The sequence below is a fragment of the Zonotrichia leucophrys genome, chromosome 4, assembly GCF_028769735.1.
Source record: "Zonotrichia leucophrys gambelii isolate GWCS_2022_RI chromosome 4, RI_Zleu_2.0, whole genome shotgun sequence".
NCBI lineage: Eukaryota > Metazoa > Chordata > Aves > Passeriformes > Passerellidae > Zonotrichia > Zonotrichia leucophrys.
The window spans coordinates 41,897,170-41,915,139 of NC_088173.1; the positions used below are offsets into that span (position 1 = coordinate 41,897,170).

General features: G+C 37.5%; 1 protein-coding gene across 22 annotated transcripts in view; it reads left to right on the top strand.

Annotated features, from left to right (window-relative positions):
- INPP4B (inositol polyphosphate-4-phosphatase type II B) overlaps positions 1-17,970 on the top strand; it is a 263,711-nt gene that overhangs the window by 84,243 nt on the left and 161,498 nt on the right. For all 22 annotated transcript variants that reach the window (XM_064711309.1, XM_064711308.1, XM_064711307.1 and 19 more), the window contains one exon: positions 15,987-16,105. In XM_064711309.1, the coding sequence (XP_064567379.1) occupies positions 15,987-16,105 (119 nt within the window). The remainder of the gene's footprint in view (positions 1-15,986; positions 16,106-17,970) is intronic.

The following is a 17,970-nucleotide window of genomic DNA, read 5'->3' on the forward strand; positions in this document are numbered from 1 at the left end:
TTACATATATGTTTATTTTGAAGCTGCTCTTCTTGGTTGCTTCTCCAAAATATCCCAGCCCTTGAGTCCCAGATCTAAATAAATATGTTGTGGATTCCTGACTTCAAAGTGGCTGTGCTACATCAATGTGTAGTATGTGAGCCCAGCTGATGTACAAGGTTATAGTTAAGGGAGATAAATTACATTGTGCATTTTGAACACTATTGTGAGGTTTTCAAGAGCTTGTACTTTTATAAGGGTATTTGGTAGTGAACTGGCAAAGCAGCACAAGAAAATTGCAACAATTAGGAAAATGAGGGAACAGGATAGAATACATAGTTAGTGGTCAAGTGCTCAAACACAAACTAGGTAATGAACATGGTGTTAATAGGGAGAAATAAATAAGAGGAAAAGAGAAAATAAGTTTGTTAGTTACTCTCTCAGTAACCAACACAATTTTAGTGGTTTTGCGTTTGTCTAATTGCTTGGATTTGCGAAGAGAGTGCAAGGGATATGATGGCTGTAGTATGGTAATAGTAACCAAAATAGCTGTATAGAAGAAATGTCTCTGCACATATTGTAGCATATTCAGGTGGTAATTTTTATGACAGCACCTGTCTGACATTTTCAAACGTGCCTTTTTTTTTTTTTTTTTGCAAATATATTAGATCCATGAATTTTGATGGACTGTTCTATTGTTGAATGACCTCCAGGTACTTTTCAAAGTGTAGAGTAATGTAAATCTTATGACTATGTTTTTACAAAATCTCACTAAATAGTGCACAAATCACAGAAAACTTGAGCAAGTATTTGAAAGAATTAAAATTAAAAATTTCTAGGTGATTTGTTTATTCTTTTCACCAAATTGATACAAAAGCAGTCTACCTGTAAATGCTGAAGTTTTTGTTCTCCATGATCGTATTTTTCCCCAAGTGATATTGTGATGCCATCCCTTTGGAAAAGGTCTTGAAGCAGATTTAACTCTGCCTACTGAAAATAAATGGCATATTGATGCTGCTCAAGGAGCATGACTAAATGATTTTTCCAATTCTGAAACATAATCTGGAGCTTTTTCAGCAGCAGCTGTTCCTGGAAGAATGATAAGCAGAAATACTGGTTTTATCCTTACCACAAACTTGAAGCCAGTCTTGATCCCAGTAGAATTTGCCCATTTGGTTATCCTTCTGCTTCATCAAGTTATGAGTTGGTGAATAAATGATGCTTTGTTGTGTTAGCCAAATAAAATTGTAAAAAAAGTCATCATCGCACTTTTGAGTAAATCTAAAAAGTGATCATCTCCCTGTGAATCAAACTCGGTGTCACATATTGCTCAGGGATATTTCTCCCTCAAAAAAAGTTGTGTTTGCCATGTTAGAAACAATAGCAGCAATAATATAAAATAAAGGCTGGGTTTGTGAGTTTTAAATTTTATTTGTTCATTTTGCTCTTTTGTTGTAACAGTTTCCTGAATTTTGCTTCAGTTTGTTCTGGTCCCGCACAAATTCCATCTTCGCCAAACCAGCTAGTCAGGTTTGTTTTTTCCCCCTCTTAGTTTTACTGATGTATCTTAGGTACTTTACATCACAATAACAAATAGTAAAGAAAAGGCAATTTAAATTCATCAGAAAAGATTCAGGATGTAGAAAAGCTACCACATGATTGGAAAGAATGCTCTTGTTTTCCTCTGGGAGCTACTGGTTTGACTTCTGGCTGCTTTGAGACTTTTGCAGCATTAAGATGCCTTACATGCACTTTCTTCTTAGTAACTTTTTAAATTTTAGGAAATTTTTAAATTTGTACCTGTAGGCACTGTAATTCTACAAATCTATCCTTCAGCCCCTTTTAGGGAAGGGATCGTCTTCATTTGCACTGCAGCTGGAGAAGCAGGATGCTGTCACAGTCCTTAAATATTAATCTATACTAATTGTAGGGCTTACTATGCAAGGACTCAAAAATTCCAAACATGAAACTTGGGAAGATATGTGAGCAGTTAGTGCTGTCTGTGCTTTTTGCATATTAAGAGAAACTGAAAATTCTGTTTATAATAATATATACTTTACAGTTAGAGTTCTTAATGAAATTATCTGTATAGAGAGTTATATGTGTATATATAGCTATTCTGTGTAGTCCATAAATATGAATTTTTTTGTTGCTGAAAACCCATTACATCTTGTGTAGCATTACTCATTTTTGTTATCTACTTTGTTTCTGAGTCAGTAAGCAGCAATTCCTAATAGAAGTAGTCGCAGAAGTATTTCCAACTTGTCAGCATCCATTGATACTTAATGATTTTTATTAACCAGCTTTGACTTGTGTAAATTCAATTTCTGTGTAGGTGTTAGAGATTAAAATTCCACATTACAAGGTGCTGTGTAGCAGTTAGTCCCCATGGTGGGCTCGTTAAATGCAGGGTCAGAGCAGAGGATGAGCCAGCATGAGGGAGCAAATCATTACTGTCTGAGTATATTCCAGTGTGATGGATTTACAGGAATCTGCTGATGTGCTGATGCAAGTAGTAAGAAACTTGAGGGTGTTTTGAGTATCAGTATTAAACCCAGGTGCAAACTGAGTTTCAGGCAATTTTCTTCCATTCTGCTCCATGAAATTGGAGTATTTTCTGTTTCCAGAAGCTTTTGTGAAAAAAAAAAAAATTGTATTTGAACTACTGGGAGAAAGTGGTTGATGACCTTGTAAAGATAAATATGTATAAATAAGGGCTGTGAGTAAGGGAAGCTTATAAATCTCATAGCCTAAAGATTCTCACAATGACTTTCACATGTTTTGATATAAACACTTATCTAGAGATAAATTTTGAATAGCTGTGGCTAATCTGTTTAGAGAGGAATTTGTACATGCCTGAATTTTAAAAGCTGTTTAACAGTTGAAAGGGTTTTTTGGAATTTAGCCATTCTGAGAGACAGGGGTTTATCATCTTAGCTCTTGAGTGATGCAGCAGATAATAGGATTAAATTCTGTCAGAAATGTACAAATGCTGAAATCTTGTCAGTTACAAAACTGCTGCATTTATAAGTCCATGGAAAAAAAAGAAGGATGAGACTAGGTAGGACATTGCTTTTTCAAACCTTCAATAAATAAAATTGGTAGACTTCTTAGTAAAATCAGGTATTTTTCTTGATATTGAAAATGCTGCTTTGGTGTCTATGGCATGTTTTTCTTATAGACTTTGCAATTGCTGTCTCATGCTTGCAAAATTCCTTTTTTTCCAAACTTTCAGAGGCATGGCTGTGTCTGTGCTGAAAATAGTTATGTTTTCTGTGGAGAGGGGCTCCAGTTCAGTATCCCAGTGAGGCAGAGTGCTAGAAACAGATTAATGACAAGAGCTCAGTCTTAGCATGGGTTCATCCACCTCATTCCATGCTGCTTTGCCTGAACTATTTCTGGTTTCTGATGTAAAACTTTCATAGCTATCAGTGATATAATGGTAATTTGTAAGGCTGATTGAAAGCTATATATGGAAAAGGGCTCCAAAATTACTAAAGAATTTATAGATATAGGTAGAGATTTAATGCAATTCTCTCAGAATTGAGATTTCTCAATTTTTTTCTCACTTAGGTATTAAAAAAACACCAAAGAAGAACCACTGGATACCTTAATTTGTCCTTTAGTATTTTCACAAGCATTGTGCTTGACTTCTGAATTATAAGGCATTCTGGGGAATGTGACATTAATTTTTCAGTTATTCTGATGAAATGGAAAACTTGTATTTTTAAATACATGAGTATTTTTAAACTAGTTCATAGGAAAGTAGGATTAAAGATCATTGCATGAGAGAGAAGTTATTTTTGGCACATGCTGCTGCTGTTTTTTCATCATTATTTTTCTCTTCCTGCTTTTTCCCAAAAATATACCTCCTATTGTGCATACTTTCTCCTATTTGCTGTGCCAGTCTATTGCTCTCTCCAGTTCAATATTTGAACCTGATTTTCTCAAATGAGGCTCTTCAGAAATTCCCTAGGATGACTCCCACGTGGGTGTGGTAGATCTCAGCAGGAGATTTGACTTGCTGTTTGTGCATACACAAATGTGTGTGCATCATTTATTAGATCCTTATTGAGAATATTGTATTGGTCCTTATTGAGATATTTGTACTCAGAGAGACAAACAAGGATGAGGTGTTCCTTTGTTAGGGAGAGATCTGCAAGACTTCCTTACCCATCACAACTGTGATTTGGATGGCAGTCCTGGCCCTGCTGCTGCCTACTACCCTTTCTGTGCCTCTCAGGAAGCTGACATTTTAACTCTTCAGAATGCAAGAGATTATTTTTGTCCTAACTCCTTAACTGTGCTGTTGTCAGGGAAGCTTAAAAGGTATGCAGTGTTTGCATGTTTTCAGCAATGGACCTTGGTCTTCTCTGCACCTTCATAAATCTTTTAAAACTACACTGTTTCTTCTAGAAACAGTGCTTTTTTCATCAAAATGCAAAGTGTAGTAGCATTAAAGTATTAAATTTTATATCTACTTAGAAAAGAAATTGTGTGTACCACTAAGTTTGCTGAAGAGCCATTTTAGGTATCCCTGCTTGTGTGCTTCAGTGCCTGACATCTTCGTTTTCTCTGCTGCTGCCTAATTGGGCCTCACAGTCCTGGGATTTTTTTCCTAGGCATGAATGAAAAATAATTTTTATTTGGAATTGCTGGACAGGGATAGTTGGGATTTTTTTTACTGTGAGGGTGGTCAGCCACTGGTGCAGTGCTTGGAGGAGGTTCTGAAGTCTTTGTCCTTGGGTGTTGTAACACCCAAGTGGATGCAGCCTGCTGTGGTTGACCCCGCTTGGACAGGGGGGTTGGATTTGTTAAACTTGAGGCTGATTCCAAAATCTCTGTGCTTGGAATTTGTCATGTAACTTTCCAGAAAGAGTTTGGAGGCTTCTTACAGCTGGTAGTGACTGGTTTGACGTGAACTCCTCCAACATTCTGTGCTGTGTATGGACAGTAAGGTGTCTGCAAACTGTTGTTGGTACCTAGCTCGTGATCTAAAAAGTTTTCAAGTTCTCTAAATAATCACTCACAGTTATGTTGAAATTAGACTATTTAAAATGTTTGCTCTCTATGTGAACTCAAGCTGTTCTAGGGAATTTCACCCTTGCATCGTAATTAAATCGTTATGTGGGGCACACTGAAGATATCATGAAGGGTTTAAGAGCAGCCTGAATAACCTTTCTTTTTGGGCAAAAAGAGTCAGGACTAGAGTCAGCAATTGTTAAAATAGTTTTGTGGATGCTCTTGGCCTGGATAATATGTTACTGGTGTTCATTTTTATGAATTTTTGTATATGTGCAAAACCTTTTTTTTTTGTTGTGTCTTCTTTCAAGGAACTGTTATTCATGGAATGTTTGCAAAATGAAAGCTTGAAGTAAAAAATGTATAGTAAACTTGTATTTGCAGAAGTGGTGTTGGCCAGGAATAAAATTGAAATGGAGTTTTACCCTGAGTTTAAACTCTGCAAAGAAAAGAATTTGCGTCAAAGACAAACTGATGATGACTATTAAGTGATTAGTGCTCTTTTTCCAGTGGGGTGGACCTCAGTTCTGGAGTGATCATGGACAGCAACCTGAGTTCAGTGGTACTGGAATGTAAAAATACATATGTAAAATACCAAATTATGATTGTCTTTTGTGCCCTCTGTGCCTGCTGACATGAAAATCTCCCTTATTTTGCAGACAAGGTGAGACGGCTTTGAGTGGATACAACAGTCTCTCAAGTCTCCCTTTCTCTTGTGTATTTGCTTGCAGCTTTTTGTGGTTTGCAGCTGCTCTGTTAGAGAACTTTTCAACTTTTTTTACTGTCACTTTTTGTGGTTGATCTTTTCTAACGTTTAGCCCAGACTGTAGAGCACTTAATGAAAAATTGCCTAGGGAATTCCTTCTGTCTCTTTCCTTGTGTATCTTTCTCTGTGAAGGTAAAGTCACCTCATAATTGCAAAAGTGTAGAGATTATTTGGAAGACAAAAAGCAAGCAAATTTTTTAGAGGTTATAGTAGTCACAGAGTTGGTGCTTCTTGTGCAGAATGATAATGACTAAACAGAAATGGAACAGCTCTCTGTTGTTAGGCCAATAATATATTAACTGAAAACATTTTTAATAACTCAAAGCATGATAGCTCTTGACTTTTTTCACTCTTTGCTGCATTAGCTGAACCTTTGTGTTTCAAGTGGCAGTTGTTAAATACACCTCTGAATGTGCCTGTACAAATAATTGTGGTAATACTTTCATGTTGTAAGACATTTCCCAGTGGACTTGTTTTTAATCCTCATATGTGGAAACAGAAGTTACATAAATAGAAAAACATTGAATTAATGGAAGGCTAAAGTAATCTGCTCCTTTTGAACACATTAGTTATAAATGTACTTATTTTTGGAAATTTTGAAATGCATGGTCTGTGGTGAGATTTGACTCAAGAATCAGGTTCTTCTGCAGGCCCTGAAAATGCTGAAATTCTCCTAAATGCAGCAGCAGTGCAAAATCCCACACAGCAGGCCATGCAGCATGACTGGCAGACTGACCTGAGGTGCTTTGCTGAAAACAAACAAAAGCTTAAGAATGCTTTTCTTCATTGTTTCATCCTTGCCTGCTGTGGCAAATAATTTTTCTAGTCCAGTTATGGACACTTCAGTTATTATTATCAGCCATATTTTCAGAGTGGTTTTTGCCTATTATGTGGAATATAAAACTGCTGTGTTATAAAGAAGCATTTTAAAAATTTACTTCAGTCTTGTTCCAATGTTCAAAACAAGCTAAAACTTCAATCTGGAATTCTCTTGCTTTTAAGATTGATTTCTGAGAGATTGAAGGTGTGTCAAATTTCATTGTGATGAGTTAAGAAGAATTTGGTGTTAGCATTTCTTAAAGATGAGAATTCCTCATACCTGAGAAGCTGAGGATTGTTTGTAGAATTCTGAATTATCTGCTTTAAAAAGTGAAGTGGACTAGCACTGTTCTTAGCTTTGAGATGAAGAGCTGCAATACCTAGGTAATTCAAGATTCACATCTGTAATCTACCAAGGGCTATCTCTGAAGAGACAAATAAAAGTTTTTGGGGGTTTTTTTGGTTGTTGTTGGTTTTGGGTGATTGTTGTTGTTTTTATCATTTTTTTTTGTGTCCTCTTAATCCTAACTTATTATTTCTTTGTACAAATGAATGAAAATAATTTAAAATTTTATCTCTGAAGAAGCCGGCTATGTCTTTACATGTGTCAGCATATCAAAATCAAGGCAGTTTCAAATATATTATTGTTGCACGTAAATAGCCATTGTTCACCCTTGAAGAAACTTCTGCTGGAAATTAGTGTGTATTTATAGTACAAGGATTAAATTTTCTGGTTTGGGTCTTACTCCTTTGCAAAAATCATGAATGTCTCCCCTTTAAAATCTTCAAAATGCAAACGGCAGAGTTGTAAATTTAGAGTAATAATTATGAGCCAGTGTCTTGGGGAGGAAATTATCTTGGTTTTGATATTGAAGAAACTACACAAAAAAATGTATTTGCATTTAAAAATGTTACTTTGAAATAACATCTAGGCAGTGACAACAGCTGCAGTCACTATGGTGTTTTTTACCCTGTATTTTTAGAAGGGTGTTGGTCTGTACCACCAGAGTTTTCATGGCTGAGGTACATTTTTTGGAGAAGTTTAGGAGTAAAGGTTATTCCTCCAAAATACACAAGTAAACAAATGCAGGATGTTTGTGGGAGATGGATTTCTTGAAGCTCGTCTTCTGACATGATCCTTGACCTCTGAGGTCTTATTATTTCTGGACTCTGTCATTTATGGGAAAAAAACCCATATTGCATTTTATAAAATTCCTTGTGAAGTTCTACTTTGTTATGTTGCCGTATTAAAGCAATCTGAATTATTGGTCAGAATGACTGCCTCAAAATCCTCTGAGGAGTTAATCATTGTCTTTTATTTGGACTTCTAATTTAGGTATTAATCCAGAATTTCTGTCTTTTCAAGCAAGTCTTCCTTATGCTGGAACATCTCCTTTTAACTACAGCTTGAATGCAGATTATTTAGCATTTATCAAGCATTTTCCTACCAGCAAATTTAATCACTACTGGACTAAAAGTGACTGTTCCGGATTGCAGAAATCTATTTTCTCCTTTGATTAAAAGCGTGTCTTACTCTTCTTTGCCTTGTCTTTGAAGTACATTTTCGTCTCCTTTCCTTTGAGATGTGTGGGTTTTGTTTTGCTGAAAGGTCACCTCTGGTATACTGGAGAGATTAGTCAGTGGTTTGCATTGTGTTTTCTGTAGAAGATAATCTTTTTAGGCTATCTCACTGGTCATTTTCAACATCAGACACTATGCAATGAGAACAACTGTGAACCAGCCTGACATTTAGCAATCCAGCAGAGTGAGGGGTTAAAATGAAAAAAGAAAATTACAAACATACAGGTAAATAATAGGCTACCTACTTTTTTTTAAAGGCCATATTTTACCTCTTTTGAGCACTACACATGGAGAATACTATAGGGCTCAAACATTCCTGCTGTCTTCCCTCAGGGTATGTTAAGGAGGTGGTTTTGGTGGGGGTTTTTGATTATTTTATTTTTGGGGATTTTGTTTGAATCTTATGAAGTTGAAACTACATGACTTTCTTGTCCCCTTACTTGGCACAGTGACAGGAAGGAACACAGCTGTTCTCACACAGATGAATTGTAAGGCTGTTCAGTAAGAGAGTAGACCTATAGTTTGCTTTTATTATTGTGTGTCTTTTATTTTGTGAGTTACTGTTGTTAATATAGCTCCCTACTGCTTCATGTCCTGGCATCTTCATTTGATTACCTTTAATATGTAGCATTTTTACTGAAAGAAGGAATTAATAGTTTTATTAACCAGCAGAGTCTCATAGGTATCAGGGCTGTGGCCACACATCAATTTGCTGACAATTAATTACAGAGCTGTCTCCAGAGAGTTTTACACAGAGTTCTTAATGCAGCATCTAAGCCTGCAGCATGTCTTAGGTGTAGTTATGTTTTGTGAGGGGAGCTGCTTTCCTCACCAAGCGTATCTTGTGAAGATACATATGATGACGTGGGTTTGGAGCCAGGCTAAGCAACAGCTGAATTTTCTTTACATGTTAGAAAAGAATGCTGTCTCTGCAGTCAGTCAATACTGCAGGCTGAGGATCAAGTCCACGTAATACTACGCCTAACAACTGGTATGGCAGTGAAAAAATGCTCCTGTCAAAGGAAGCAGTGTGTATGGTTGTAATAAAAACAGATGTGGCAGACTGAAAACTTTGAGACTTGGCACTTTTGTTTCTTTTCATTTTCTTGTGGTGTTGCTGATGTATTTTTTTACATTTAGTTTATTTCCAAAGAGATGTAAAATGTTAGCAAACAGAAGAATATATATTTTAAATAAAATCTGAAATAAATTGTTATAGGTTCTTATTGATTTTTGTTGAGATGCCAGCTGCACTCATCATCTTATTTCAGATGAAGTGATTACCAGTATAAGCTTATGGTATGAAGAAGGTAATAGTTCACAGAAAAATGGAATTTTGCTTACCATGTGCAGATCTTCTGATTCTTCATTTGGTACTTTAACTTGTAACCACTCTCTTTTTTGGATAGCTAGAAATCTGTGAGAGAAACTACAGCAAGATTACTTTGTCATTAGATACTTGATACGACAATATTAGGAGAAGGTGAAGGAGAAAATGGTATTTAGCTCTGTTTCCATGAAGATTCAAACCCTTTGGTGGTGTTCTGAAATAGCAACAACCCCAAAATAAATTGCAGTCTTGGAATTGCAGTATCAAATTTTATTTTGATATGGATGTATTTTGGAGTAGTAATGTATAGCAAGTTTTTGTAAGGGTTCAAGCCCCTGCCCCCTTCTTTCTTAATTTCTCTCACTAGAAAACTGAAGATAAGAGCCTAAATGTCATTAGGAGGTGGTGCCTTGCGTAGAATAGTTTTGAACAGAAGGAAAGAGAGTAATTGAAAACCTATAGCAAACAGCAAGAGATCTGCCTTGCTGTCACAAGTCTGCTGCATCTTTTAGAAAGTTTGCTGTGCTATTAGAGTCACAATGTGCTTAGTAAGGAAATCTTTTTGGGAAAAAATATCTTTTTGCAATTACTTGAAAGCGATAAGCAGATGTGTATTCTCAGACGCATTTTCAAAAATTACAGAAGTTTAAAAATTTTGATTAAAACCAGTTTGTTTCATTACTTGAGGAGCTTTTCTAAGCCAAGCTCTAAGTTCTCCTCATGTTGCTGTTGTGTAGCTGAAGCCTAGAGCATGAAGATGACGGAACTCAGTTCTCCACAACTGTAAATAAAGCTGGATGAAGATTGTGGATGTGCAGGAACTGATTGTCTGACGTTAGCAGCAGATCAATGCACAACAAATGTGAATAGCACTGGATGGGTGCTGAACACTTATAAGCACGCCTTCCATCCTGCAGTGCAGAGATGATGCCTGAGAGCTGTGTTGATCCAGTCAGCCTGTTTCCTGAGCCTCTTGCATCTATCATGCTTAAAACCCTAAGTGTATGGGGCTGTCCATGCTAAATAGCAAAGCTGAAGAGGAAATAGGCCTGTTCTAGCATGGCAGAAGAATTGAAACCCCTTTGCTGGCAATGGGGGATGAAAAGTTACAAATTAAGCCTGTGCATTGCTAAGGAAACTTCTCAGTCCAAGCACCAGTCTGGCAGTGAGACTCCACCACCTGGGCTGGGATCAAACCTCCTTTGCAGATACACCCCCACACTCACACAGGCCTTAGTCTGAGAGAGATCACCTCTGCTTTGCACCCTGGTAATTCTAACCTTGGTCTGAAAGAGATCACCTTTGGTTTGCACCCTGGTAATTCTAACCTTAGTCTGAAAGAGATCACCTCTGGTTTGCACCCTGGTAATTCTAACCTTAGTCTGAAAAAGATCACCTCTGGTTTGCACCCTGGTAATTCTAACTACATTAATCGCTTCATCGGCAAATGAGATGATGAGTGCAGCTGGCATCTCCACTCATGGGCATGATCCCTTACCAGCGTACAGCATTTCTCCCTAGCAGCATTCATGTGTATCTTACTTCAGTGACTCATAGATAATCATGTTCTTTTAGCTGCAAATTAAGTGGCTAATGACTGAGGTTTTTCTGGACAGCATACAGATAGATTATTTATGGTAAATACTGTTAATATTGTTTTGTGCTTGTGGGGGTTTATTCCCCCAAAACCTATACTTGTAGGGATGTCTTTGAGATTATTTTTTTTTTAAAGATTAATTTGGTAAGACTTCCCTGTCGTCTTTCTCCTTCCTGCTGTTTGTTACATACCTCCCTGAAGGATACTAATTGTTTTATGTATGTACCTTTCCTTGAAAATATAACTAGGTTACTTTGGCAACCAGCTGTATGTTCTGGAGAGCAGATATATTATTTTTATAGAAGTCTCTCACCCCCAGAGACAGGAACAGTGATCTTGAATGTCCCCATGGGTAAAAATCAATGGATCTTTACTTATTTATATATATGCTCCAATGTAGTTTTCTGTTGCCCTGAGTTTCTTTTCATTATAGAGTTCACCTGAGTCTGAGCATCTATTTTGGTCACTACAATTAAAAGGTGTCCCTCCTAATGCATACCTGTTGCATGGCTGTGTAACTGTGCTCTCATTTTGTGATAGCATGGGCATTATAATGTTTGTGGCCACATCCATTTAGTCCTGCATGGTGAATTATTCTGGGAGTCCACATTGCAAATTGCCAAGTCTGGCATTCCCTTCTCTAACAGGTCCGTTTGCCCACTAAGGAATAGCTACACCTTACTGATTAGTTTATCAAGACAGACTGTACATTATTGTTTATAAACTAAGTTGCTCTGGGATAATAATGCTTCTGCACTGTCGATGAATGAGTAACAATTTGAACATTACCTTCACATATATATGTGCATGTGAGGCACAGGCTTTTCCCATGCCCCTAGCCATCAGATGCTACTAATTTTCTGATGTTTGGACAGCGTACAAAATAGCATACCCTGGAGACAACAGGGCTGTGTTGTGAATTCCTGTTCCTAGCCAGCCCCTGGAATCTGTTTTGGTTTGGAATATGGGAAGAAATGAAGCTGTGAATATGGGAAATGGTGTTTGTCCCTGGTTAAAGAAAGAGCTACCTTGCACACTGTGATATAGGCTGATACATGCATTGTGTGAATCCAGAGTATGAGAAGACATTCACCAGTGTACTGTATTTTTCCTCACTAGCAAAAATAAACTATTCTGTTTCAATGCCATTTCCCAATTTTTGATATCCTTCTTGGCTCATTTCCCAAACAACTCTGAGCTGGAAATGTCTTTCATTCCCGCTGCCCGTGTTGTTTGTTCTGGCTACTGGGTATCTTTTCCATTTCTGGGAGATGCTGCATCTCTCTGTTTCTCTGCCAGACTAATTCTTTTTTGCTCCAGTGGGCTTTGTGCTTGGAGCAGAGAGTGCAAAATGCCTGGTCAGAAGCGTTACAGTTTCAGGGAAGGTAGATGGTGAATTTCCAGGCTATTTCTATTTTGTGTTTTGTTTGTTTCCTTTCTTCTTACTGTTATATACTAATAGGTTTTTTTTAGTTTTTCTCTCTGTACTCTCTTCTAATATAGAAATAACATTTTTCAAAAATCCTCCAAGGTCCCATGAGGAAACAGTAACCAGTCTTTCACTTCTTTGTGTAGGCGCACACACAGAAGGGCAGAGGGCACAGCCATCATGTCAGTGCAGCACAGAGAACAGTGAAATATCAGTAGAGGATTTGTTTCTTCCTGCTATCTTAACTTTTTTTCTTTGTTGATATTAAAGCATAAATTATTCTTAATGCAGTTCTTCCTTAAACATTCCTTGTACGCTGATAGGCTCAGCAGAGGTTTGCTCACCAGGGGAATGGATGACTCAGGCTTTTACACTCTGAGTCAACAGTCACAATGAGTAGATTCATATACTTTTGGCATGTAAGTACAAGCTGGTGCTTCATTTCACTGTGTTTTGTCGATGAATTTTTCCAGGGTTAATTCAGACATTCTGAAGCATTGAGAAATAACATAACCTGTGGTCTGCTTGGGGATAGGTTATGGTGGAAAGTGAGTTGATGTTGTTACCTGCTCTCACGGTGCTACATTTGCAGTTCAGGAAACAGCCTCAGAATGCCTTTTATGCTTGTGTTTTTATCAGTTTCTCTTTGAGGGGCATGCCTATAATACCTAACAAACTTGTTTAAATATATAGCATACTTTCCTAACTGTGTAATGTTTCACTTTGCCCACTTTGTTTCTTTGAAGACCTAAAGTGCTGATAGTAAAATTGTTCAAAGGGCGATAATGCAGCATGGGGCTGTGGAGCTTGCCAGGCTGTGAACAGGATATAACAAGCTTCTATTCTTTGGCATCAGCTTAAAAGCAGTCCTTTTGTTTTGTTAAACTTTTAATTTGGGCTGTTTTGAAGGGAAGTGATGTACTGTGGCTCAAACTGGCAACTTCTGTGTTCTTTACTGGGATAACTTTATTGAATATCCTCTCTGACTGAAAGGAGAGTGGTGAACAACACTAGTCCAGTGTCACAGTAGAGATAAATAACACTGTCATCAAAGAAGATGCAGGTTTCATTTAATTTCATTTATCCTCTGCACCAGTGTTTCCCGAAGAGTTCTGATGCTTTATGCTGATCCTCCCTACTGGAGATATGCAGATGAGTTATTTTTCTGTCAGCTCTGTCCAATGAAATTCAAGATCATGCTGCTAGGCCACCTTTTTACAGGAAAAATAATCTAATGACTGGATTGCAGTACTGTCACAGAAATAAATTGCCTCCTATGTTCAGATAGCAGCAAGGTGGTGACCACTTAGTGCAAATCTTCTTCCTATTGTTAATGGTTTCTCAGTAGCATAAAAGCCTGTGCTCTTGGCAGCTAAAAGATTTAGTCACATCTAGATAATGTATTTGAGACAAGACTCAACTGGATCAAATTATTATTTGTGAGGGTTTTGCCTAGATTCATCATGTACTTTTTCCAAGAGTTCAGCTGCAGAGCTCCTACCAGAGACACTGATAAGGTTTTTTGGGGGTCTGATTTTGTTTTTCCTAGGTGTCTCTGTGTGTCTTTGTTTTTCTCACTTTTGTTGCATTCTAGTGAATTGTGAGCTGGCTAGCCTTCCTGTGTGGTAGGTGTGAAAAATTGGACTGTCTCTCTGTTCCAGCCTCTGGTAGTGAACATGAGGTCTCTTGCCATTCCTCTGAAACTGTGCTACATTCTAAAAAGATTATAGAGTGCAATATTTAAGGGTTGTATGGTGGCATGAGATCAGGTTCTGTGGGGGGAACTGGCTATATTTGGAAATCTCAGTGATCTGCTATACTTGTGATCAGCTTTAGAGAGGACAAAGTCAAATAGTGTCAGAAGGTGTCTGCTGAGCCTTTTGTGCTTTGACGACTGCTTTGCACAAAGTCTACTGTAATTTTTAAGATGATGTCAAGTAGTGCTAGTATTCAGTCATTTTAATAAGGCAGTGCGTCTTAGCAGCAAAGACTTGCTGGCAACTCGCTGTTTGAGCCTGGTGCTGTTACATCAGCTCTTTCGTAAAGACTTCATCATGCACAAACTTTTATGCTTATCCCACTTTTTCCTCCAAATTATAATAGGGGTCAATTTGAAACTATATACCAGGAGATTTCATTGGCAATTTGGGCTAAAGCAAAAACTTTAATCTCTGAAGGTTAGATTTAATTGTCTCCCTGCCTCTTTTAACTGTAATAAAAGAGTGGTAAAAAAGCTTCAGCTAGTTTTCCTTTTATTTACTCCAGCAGCAGGTTCAAGCCCAAAGGAAAAAAAAAAAGGTGTAAAACAAGCTGACTTGGCCTTTTGTATGTATCAGAGCTTTTCTGGCATTGCTTTCTCATCAGACCAAGCTTGCTTGCTGTGAGGATAATCTGACTCACCTTTTGGAAAGGTAAAGGTCAGCTGCACTTGAGGAAGCCCCTGGTAGGCAATGTAGGCTCATAGAAAATACTCTCAGCTCTTTCTTGACAATTACCCTCTCTGGACCATGGTCTTGTCTTTGCTTGCCTCAGGCTTCTGGGAGCCCAGGATAGTTTATTGCCCTGCAGAAAGCACTGGGTAGATCCCACAGCAGTGTTCACTGCTGTATATTCATATATATATATATAGATATATATAAAATATATATCTATATTTCAATGCATGGCTCATTAATCTGTGTCCCTTCTGTGGAGTAGCTGATGATGCCTTTATTTATTTCTTCCTTCCTTCTTTTTCTTCAGTGCTTTTACCCTTTCATTTTGAAGGCATAAGGTGTGTAAGTGTAAAGAATGTTCTCATGGTAAGGGACTCTGAGTCCAGGATAAAAATGAATTATTAGAACACAATTTCTCTGTGAGGTAGAATGAGTTTTAAGAATGATGCTATATAGGCAGAATGCAATTCTCATTTATATACCAGTCCATGACAAAAGAATTGATTGTTGCTGCCTGCTTTTAGGTATGTAGATTTATACCTGATGACTAGCTCTAAGTTCACAAGTAGTAACAAACTATATAAACCAGCTTAACCACTGATAGCAATTAGCTGTTTTAGAATGTGTTTGAAAAGGTTGTGTAACTGGGGAAATTGTCAGACAAGAGAAGATCCAATAGGGCTGCTAAAAGAGATTTTGTGGGCAAATTAAATGAGTACTTATGTAAAATTACTTACTATTGCAGCATGTGCGCATGCACACTTGTGGGCTGGGGCTGATGAGCCTCTGGCAGGGAGCTTTGCAGAAGCTGCAAATGTTTTTAGTGGAAAGGAGATCTCAGCTCAGTTCTGTGGCATGTGACTTCCTATTTCTGTAGGTTACTTCCAAGGGACTTCCTCTGTTAAATGGACTTGTCTCTGGAGATTTAATCTGGAGCTGGAGCGTGGTCTGCTTTGTCCTGTGTCTGTGACAGCATTTTCCTGGAGTTTGCTTTTGAGTATTTTATTTTTATTTTGCACTGTCTCCAGCATGCAAGGATCTAGTGGCTGCTACCCGTGATCGAAAGCTGAGCACGTTTATCCAGGTCTCAGTGGTGCATCCAGCAGAGCACATTTCGACGCGGTATTCGAGCACTGAAATCGTGGAGGTGAGAGTCTTTCTTATTCAATTAACATGCTGATTGTTGGATTGCTCATTTCTTCCTTAGAAAGTGAGTTAGGAATAAAACAAGTTGGTGCATAGCCTTAGGTAAGACAAGCACACCCTGGCAGTTAGTAAAGCATACTGAAGTGTGCTGTAGTTCTTGGCATTTAACCAGGATAAACAGAAATTCACTTGGCTTCTCATGAAAGCTCTGTTGTTCCAAGTGGAGGCATGGAAAATATTCCAATTCTCCAGACACAGGTTTAGAATGAAACAGGGAATAGTTGCTCTCATGAAGGGACAAGGCAATGCAAAATAAAACTTAATTAAGAGTATAGTGAGTTTGGAAAGTATTTTTGAATGCAGAAAAGCATAGGTGTATTACATGGTCCTTTTTACCATTCCAAAAAACATTATCCTATTTGTTTTTTTTTTATTTTTTCCATTAAAAAGCTGATGCTTTTGCAATTTGAAAAATATTACCCTAGATCTATAATTTGGGAAAGAAATGTGTATATGTAATGTCTGTGACTTTACATGAAAGAATTAGTAATTGGCATCATACGTTACAACTAAAGTTGTCTGAGGCTGCTTTGCTAGTCCTCACTTTGCCCTGTAAGCATTGGTGTCAGAAACAGCAAAAATGGTTCAGAGAAAATGAAGGGTGAGCAATGTAGATGTAACTTGCTTAACTTACTGGGGAGATTCATTAAGAGCCGGAAAGTCTCATTGTAAACACACACATGATTTCACCAGAGGCTTGTTTTAACTCTTAAATACAATGAGAATATTTCATGAGGTCTTCGTGTGATTACTTTCAACCAACTACTAATTAAATTATTATGGTTCCAGCCCTCAACCATCCTGAAACTGCTTAATTCAAATATCTTGTATCTGATCAGGATGTCTCATTGCAGACTGTCTGGAATGATGTTGTGCAAAAGATGGATAGATAACTATGTATTTTCTTAAATAGAAGTTGATGCATTTCCTAATACAATGTCCTAGACCTCAATAAATTCCTGAATTTGTTTTATCAAGGTTCTTGGCTTTGTAGTCAAGCTTTCGTGGAGGGCAAGGCAGGGTCACAGAAAGTTAATCCATAAGATAAATTACCTTTGTTGTGCACAAGCCTTTTTTTTTTTTAATTACTTAATGGAAAATTTAAGGATACACACCTGGTAATCTTTGGCAATTCGGTGTAATTAAACATTAAGAAATTGTAAACAATGTTTTGTATTATTCATTTAATTGTACATCTTTAGCTACGATATAGTTACTTCTGTGTACAGCTTTTAAGTGTAATCGTAATGTTTCAAAGCACAGGAATTTTATTTTATAGCAGTACTGCCTAAAGAGGAGTATTTCAATCCCCTCTCCACAAAATCAGTATCCTTCATGTAATACTGAGCATTTCTATACACTTAGTATTGTGGCTTAATGAAGATTGCTCTTTTTTGTATGTGTGTGCGTGTTAAATCCTTAGTTCATTTAAATTTTGGTACTTTCAAACAGTGTTGTGGGAGTAAGAAAGGGTTTTTGGTTATTATAGGTTGTATTCCAGAACCTGGTACTGGCTGAGCTGTTTAAAAATGTGATAGCAGGCTCTGCCTCTGAAGCACTTCATATCCTTCCCGGTTAAAAAAACTTTCCAGGAAGTTCTTGTAGTTTTGTTTGGGTTTTGCTTGTTTGTTTTTAGTTTTCCTGCTAAAGTTTTAAGGCTGTTTGTTTTTTCTCTTTGATTGGGTAATAAAACTGAGGTGTTCCCATCTCTCTGCTGTAGACAGCTGACACCTTGTGGGTTTCTGTACCTCCACAGTGACATCCTTCACATTGCTCAGCTGTCCTTACTGAGTGTTTACTCATGTT